At 46.0% G+C, this 7981-nt stretch overlaps 1 protein-coding gene across 1 annotated transcript; it reads left to right on the forward strand.

The window, feature by feature from the left end:
- Positions 1 to 4592: 4592 nt before the first annotated feature.
- Positions 4593 to 5925, forward strand: LOC103651051 (protein G1-like7). The gene has a single exon (XM_008676645.4). The coding sequence runs from the start codon at positions 4970 to 4972 to the stop codon at positions 5597 to 5599; it is 630 nt and encodes a 209-aa protein (XP_008674867.1). The 5' UTR covers positions 4593 to 4969; the 3' UTR covers positions 5600 to 5925.
- Positions 5926 to 7981: the final 2056 nt, after the last annotated feature.

Consider the following 7981-nt stretch of genomic DNA (forward strand, 5'->3'; position numbering starts at 1 on the left):
TCGGTCCAAAGATGACGATCAAAAAGGACAAGAAAAATGAGAAGAATGATGATACCACTGAAGAAGACAAACAATAGGTTGAAGAAGTGCTGGTTGGAGTCTGGCTTTTGTCTTTTGAAGTACTGGTTTTTGGGTTGGTTAATCTCAGGATTTTATGTTCCTTGGCTGGCACCTGGGTGTGCATGTTTTCTGCCTGTGATACTCTTTTGCTTGTTGATTGGCACTTATTTACCCACCCAGTGCTTGGGTTTGGGTCTCTCTCTGGCAAGAAACCTTCAAGTTTACTTAATGAATAATTTTAATGCTGCTAATTATTCGGAGTGGTATGTTCTGAGTCACATGTTAGAGGAATTAATTCCAGTGTTAAATGGAATGGCATTCGTTGTGCAATTCGGGAATCTAGCTGTGATGTTATTTGCTTACAAGAAACCAAAAAGTAACTTATTGATACAGTCTATCTAAAAAACTTCTGTCCTAATCATTTTGATTCTTTTGCCTATGTTCCTTCGGTGGGGAACTCGGGAGGCTCAATTATCATTTGGAAAAGTTCAGAATTGACAGGAAATGTCATTTTTCAAAATGATTATGCTCAATCAGTGGAATTCATATCCAAATTATCGGCGTGCTCTTGGATTATTACGAACATTTATGCACCATGTACTCCTCAAGGGAAAATAGATTTTCTCAACTGGCTTTATAACATTTCTATGCCATCGGATAAGCTTTGGCTTCTTGTTGGTGATTTCAATTTAATCCGGCGGCCAGAAGATAGGAATAAAGCTGGGGGCTATATTAATTTAATATTGAAGTTCAATGAAGCAATAAGTAATCTAGATTTGGTTGAAATTCCCCTTCACGGTTTATCGTACAACTAGTCGAATAGGCAGCGGGAACCCCTTCTTTAGCGATTAGATTGGTTTTTCATCTCGCAAGAATGGTCGATCATTTATCCGGATACATGTGCAGAAACGATGTCGCGTGACATCTCTGACCATGTGCCTTATATGGTTTCTTTTAAGTCCAAGATTCCTAAACCTAAGATTTTTAGGTTTGAAAATTTTTGGCTGGAATTTGAAGGATTCATGAATATCTTTCAAAGCACGTGGCTCGGCCTTCCATGTCTGCCTGATAAAGCAAAAAACTTAACAGCCAAGTTTAAGATTGCATGGAAGGTTCTAAAGGATTTGCAGAGATCATTACCAAAAATTGATAAAACGGTGAGTGATACCAAGCTGCTAATAGAATTTATAGACAATATTGAAGAACATCATGATCTTTCTATTGAGGAATGGAACTTCAGAGATATTATGCAGCAAAAAGTGGTTGAATTGCTAAATATTCAGAAAATTTATTGGAAGCAACGAGTGTCTATCAAATGGATCACTAAAGGTGATATTTGCTCCCGTTTTTTTCATGCACATGCCACGATAAAGCACAGAAGAAATACAATTGCTTCATTGACTGATGAGAATGGGATAATTCACTCGGAGCATGATCACAAATCAAATCTTCTTTGGGATGCTTTCAAGAGTAGATTGGGATCTTCTGATTTCTTAGGTATTGATTTTGATCTATCAGAGCTTTTAATCAAAAATGATGATCTACAATGGTTAGACTCTCCATTCACTAAGCAGGAGATTGACAACATTATCAAATCCCTACCTTCTGACAAATCCCCTGGTCCTGATGGATTCAGCATCAACTTTATTAAAAAAATGTTGGCACATCGTTGCTCAAGACTTTTATGATCTATGTGAAAAGTTTTATCAAGAAGAGGTTTGCCTGAGAAGTATTAATGGATCGTTCATTGTTTTGATCCCGAAGAAGGACAATCCACAAAAAGTGGGAGATTATAGGCCAATTTCGTTACTAAACAATAGTATGAAAATTTTAACGAAGCTTTTGGCAAATCGGCTGCAATCAATGGTCACACGGTTAGTTCACAGGAACTAATATGGTTTCATAAAAGGAAGAACAATTCAAGATTGCTTGGCTTGGGCCTATGAATACATTCACTTATGTCATTCCTCAAAAAAAGAAATCATTATGCTAAAACTGGACTTTGAAAAGGCGTTTGATACTTTAGAACATGAACTAATTCTGCAGGTTATGACTCATAAAGGTTTTGGTACAAAGTGGATTAACTCGGTTCGAAATATTCTACATTCTGGCACTTCTTCGGTGTGACTCAATGGAGTCCCAGGGAAATCCTTTCACTGCAAGCGAGGAGTTAGACAAGGAGATCCTCTTTCGCCACTGTTGTTTGTCTTGGCGGCTGACCTTCTTCAGAGCATTATAAATAAGGCCAGACATCTGAATTTGCTTCAGCTTCCTCTGCCAGATAATTGTGAACAAGATTTTCATATTGTTCAATATGCAGATGATACTCTCTTGATAATGGAGGCCTGCCCGAAGCAATTATTCTTTCTTAAGGCAATTCGCAATTCCGTTGCAACCTCAACTGGTCTTAGGATCAACTATAACAAATCAAGTATGTATCCGAGCCAAATAGGTGCAATGTCGTTCACTTACCTTGGATTGCCTCTGGGTCTTTCAAAGCTTAGACTTCAGCAGTTCCTGCCTTTAATCCAAAGAATTGAAAAGAGATTGTCATGTTCTTCAAATTTTTTATCTCAGGCTGGGCGCTTGGAGTTGGTTAATTCAGTGTTTTCAGCATTGCCAACCTTTTTTATGTGTACGCTCAAAATTCCAAGCTCTATCATTAAGTAGATAGACATTTACAGGAAGCATTGTCTTTGGAGGGGGAATGACACAAGCTCAAAAAAGCCGCCGCTGGTTGCTTGGTCCACGATTACTCAGCAAAAAGTAAGTGGAAGTCTTGGGGTGATACGCCTAGAAACTCAAAATGATGCTCTTCTTCTAAAATTCTTCCACAAGTTCTTCAATAGTTATGATTTACCTTGGGTAAATATCATCTAGAATAAATATTATACGCCTGGCGGACTTCCTGGTCATAGAAGAATTGGCACCTTCTGGTGGAAGAGTATGTTGAAACTTCTTCACAACTTTAAGGGCCTGGCGCACCCAATCATTGGCAAAGGTAGATCGATTCTTTTCTGGGAAGATCAGTGGAATAAGAGTATTTCAAGACAACAATATCCAGAATTATTCTCTTTTACAAAAAGCACAAAACTGTCTATCGCAGAGGTTAAGGAGCAAGATCATCTCTTTCGTAATTTTCAATTGCCTATTTCTAAACAAGCTTACGAATAGTACCTAGAGTTACAGGTAGTCTGGGAGCAAATTGACCTAAGCAATGTAAAGGACCGATGGAGATACATATGGGATTCAGACAGGTATTCAACAACAAAAAAGCTTACATACATCTAATGGGACAGACACAGGTTCACTCTATTTACAAGCGTCTATGGAAGAGTAAATGTCAACCAAAGCATAAAGTTTTCTATTGGTTATGGCGTAAGAACAGACTCAACACCAGGAATATGCTGAGAAGGAAAAACATGACTCTAGAGTTATATTCATGTGAGAACTGTTTATGGCAAAGAGAGGAGACTCTTTATCACCTGTTTCTCAGATGCAATTTTGCAAAAGCCTGCTGGAATACAATTGGCATAACCCCACCCAGAATTGCTCAACCAGAGGAGGCCTCGGCAAATCTCAAACAATAACTTAACGTTCCTTTCTCTATGGAGGTCATTATACTCATGACATGGAGCATTTGGAAAAGTCGAAATGAATGGTTATTTGAAAACAAAGACCCTTCAGTGCATCACTGTAAGAATGAATTCAGTAAGGAATTACGGATGGTCATTCACAGAGCGCGAGGGAAATATGACACCTCCATTCCAAACTGGTTGGACCAGTGACAGCCATAAGACTTGTTTTGCTCTGATCACTCTTTGCAACTCTTCAATTAGATCTTACCAGCTAACTTCGCGTCGAGTTGTACCTTTTCATTTTTAATAAAATTTCTCAGTAGGGGGTTTCCCTCCTGATCTTTCAAAAAAAGACCAAAAACTGGTATTTGAATAGATACCCGTTTTCATCGCTACGTGACACTGATATGGCTATAGGCTGACTGTATAGACTGTGAACTAGAAAGCTTTGATAGATAAAGACTGATATTGATGGATATAGACCAGTCGATAGTGATATGACGGTAACAACCCATGTGCTCAGCAAATTATGTATATGATCGTCAAAACGTAGTTTTGCACTATAGACTGTATTATTTATATAATGAAGTTTAAAATAATGTGTGAGATAGTTGATAATAGTGAGGCTGCTCGAGATAGCCTTAGACCAACTCCAGCAGATAAACACTGCACATTCGTATTTTACACTCTATTGGTCATGGGTCTCACACCGCACAACAAAGCTAACGTCTCGTATTGGTTGCGGGAGAAGAGAGAAGCGTCTATTTTGCATCGTGACAGGGAGTCTGCTGGGAGGATGAACAGAACTCGTGGGCGTGCAAAATAATGATATGGAGCTGTTTACTGTGTTTGCTGGAGTTGGTCTTAAGCCTTAACACGCATGCACTGCTTACGTATAATACACGCCACTGGTACGTGCTTTACGTACATGCAGATTCTTTGGGCACTGGGTGAGGCGGCCGTGAGCCCGTGAGGGTCACCCACCCAAGTGAATGGGACTTGTAGGCGTAGCTCCCATCAGGCTCTTCAGCCCGGGTCACCTTCCCTCCGCTCAGAACACCAGTAACATTCATCCCCCTTCCTCCCCGTCGCTCTCCGACGCCGCTCCCTTGTCTTTCCAACGTCACATCCCGATCCGCCCGTCGCGGCCCCCAGATCTCTCTCTGCTTTAGCGCAACTCGCGCTCCGGTGCGCGTCCACTCATCGCGATCGCCTGCTCGACCGATCGATAGCTCAAGCACGACGAGAGGAGAGCTACCTATCGCAGTTGCGCGTCTTCCTTCTTGCTCACTCTCAGTCTCTTGCTCGCTCGCCAGCTCTTTCCCACTTGCATGGATCCCTCCGGGCCTGGCCCGTCGTCGGTCGTGGGGGCAGGAGGCGGCGAGGCACCGGCCGTGGCGCCGCAGCGGCCGGCGCAGCTGAGTAGGTACGAGTCGCAGAAGCGGAGGGACTGGAACACGTTCCTGCAGTACCTGCGGAACCACCGGCCGCCGCTGACGCTGGCGCGGTGCAGCGGCGCGCACGTGATCGAGTTCCTGAGGTACCTGGACCAGTTCGGCAAGACCAAGGTGCACGCCGCCGGGTGCGCCTACTACGGCCAGCCCGCGCCTCCGGGGCCCTGCCCGTGCCCGCTGCGGCAGGCGTGGGGGTCGCTCGACGCGCTCATCGGCCGCCTGCGCGCGGCGTACGAGGAGAGCGGCGGGACGCCCGAGTCCAACCCCTTCGCCGCGCGCGCTGTGCGGATCTACCTGCGCGAAGTGCGCGACTCGCAGGCCAAGGCGCGCGGCATCCCCTACGAGAAGAAGAAGCGCAAACGCACGCAGCAGGCGGCCGCGGAGGCTTCGACGAGCTCGTCAGCTGCTGCTGCTGCCGGCGGGAGCGGGAGCGGGAGCGGCAGGGCTGCTGCTGCTTCGTCCGCCGCTCAGGCTGGAGGGAGTAGCGCTGCACCGAGCACCACTTGAGATCGAGTACAGTAGACCTGCAGATCTTGTTTAATTATCGTCTCCGCATCGCAAGATTTGAGCTTTCATTCTACTTTTGCTCCACATATGCTGCTTGCTTCTTTCTTTCTCTCGGCAGTTTCATCCTTTTTTTGTAACGTGTTTCTGAATCTTTTTTCCTTTCCGATTTATTAGCTAGGTCAGTATATGACTAGCTAGAGAGTTCGTAGTAGCAGCCGAAGGGGGGTGAATGGGCTGATTAATCAGTGTGACTATGTGTTCATGATCTGATACGCATATGTGTATATATATATCCTTGGTAAAGCAAGCTAGGACGATTTGAGGCATGGTAATGGCTTCCTAACTTGCTAATAATAACATCTCAGCTCAAAATCTCCCAAGCATATATATGGTTGCCTCGCATGGCATGTATATATACTTGCTTACTAACAACAACAATTTGCATTCTGGATCTATATGTTATGATGCACTCGTGGAACTCGAAACACATTCATATATTGTACTAGTATGCTTGAGAATATATATTTTGAATCCGTCTATCATTTCGCAAGCATTTCTGGTGCGTTTTCGTTCTCTTGCTGAATTCGCGGATGAACGGAGCTGTTCAAATGGGGAGGCATACAGTCACTGGAAGCCGGCCGGTATTGATGGCGGTGCTCCCTCCCTTCCAGGGCACACATGGCGCACGCCACTGACGGCCGCTACAGTTCCCGGCTGCCCTATCTAGCTCCGTGACCCCGTCCGGACGTCCGGCCTATATATCATCCCTGACCTGAGTAGTGAGTACCGGCCTGGCCACCAGCTCACATTTACCCTGTATATGTATAGGAGGGAGAGGCGTGCGTGCGTGCGTGCCGTGCGTCGTCAGCTAGCGCTCTCTTGTGGTTTGTAATGGCGACGAGCTAGCCGACGAGAAGGGAGGGGCGTGCGAGGGGGTAGTCGGTCGGCTAGGCATGCGCCATGCGCGAGCAGTTTGACCTTTAAATAGAAAAGGACGCGGGGGAGGAAGAGGAGATCTCTGCGCTGGTCCCCGGCCGGCGGATGGGACTATAGTCTGTAGACTGCGAGCGGATGCAGCGCACACGGAGGGAAATCAGACGACGACGACGACGACGACTGAGGTCCATCCATGGCAGTATGGGCTGGCACGGGATGCAGGCGCTCTGAAACGACTCTGGCCACACGTGCACTCCGCCCACTCACTCACCGTACATGTCACACTGATGACTGCCGCCATCTCTTTCTCAGGCGCCGCGCTTGATCCGCCGTGCACTGCGTCCTCTCTGTCTCTGGCTCTCCCAGAGATCGACGCACGCATCTGCCCGTTGCCAGTGCGCGTGGTCCTTTGGAGGATTTTTGCATGCCAGCTGTCGCCAAAAGCCTCCTCTCAGTCTCTTTCTTTCACTGTATCTCTTAACAATTCTAGTAACCTCGCTAGGTGACTAGCTAGAGAGGTCTACATAATTGAATGGTACATCCATCAGTCATTTGTCTCTCTCTCTCTTTTAATTTGCATAATTGCATATCTTATTAAATACTCCCTCTGTCCTAAACTATAATTCATTTTAGACAAAAACATACATTTGTTTAATTATTAACATATGTATGTAGTTTGTATGCATGTCTATATTATTATCGTTCGAGCGCTACAAATAATTTTATTTTGAGACAAAGAGATGATTCCGCAGCTAGCTGTGATCTGATGAGCATTATATTTCTTGTTTTCGGTATGGCCTGATCTCTCTGGCCTTGCATTGCTTTCACATATATACAAAAGAGATCGAGGACGAAGACGAACAGTGGTTAGTGGTCTCCCTTGGCCTCGCCTAGCCTTTATTTTCTCCCTCACTTTGTCAACGATTAAAGGGCTGGCTCGATCTGTGTGGCTCAAGGAGGAAAAGCCGACGATATAGCTGCTCACCTTCACGTGCATGTCCTGTACGTATGTGATCCCTGTTCTCCTGTGCATCCACCCCCGGCCGGCCAGCGGCATCGTCGTCAGGTGCGCGCGGGCCTCTCCGCGCTCGTGCCGCCACTGTATCGATCGCGCTGCGTAGCATGCATACAGTCTACAGTACCCGGCCGCAACTTGTCTCTCTTCCCTTGCGTCGGTGCCATGCGTCGCCGTTGCTCTCCGCCGCGCGCGTCCGGCCCCGCACCGTGCAATTGCACTGTGCAGCCGGCCACCATGCATCGGCGCGCGAGAGGCGCAGCTAGGCTATTAGCGACCTCCTCCTCGATCTTGCTGGGTCCTGACGGTGGATCACGCACAGGCGGCCGGCCCGTGTTCTTGTCGGCGGGAATTGCTGCCTAGCTTGGAGTATCATATAGTATATTGTCAGCAGGGTCTTGTCTGAAATTATTTGCATACAGACGGCAACT

Source organism: Zea mays, chromosome 3 (assembly GCF_902167145.1).
Source record: "Zea mays cultivar B73 chromosome 3, Zm-B73-REFERENCE-NAM-5.0, whole genome shotgun sequence".
NCBI lineage: Eukaryota > Viridiplantae > Streptophyta > Magnoliopsida > Poales > Poaceae > Zea > Zea mays.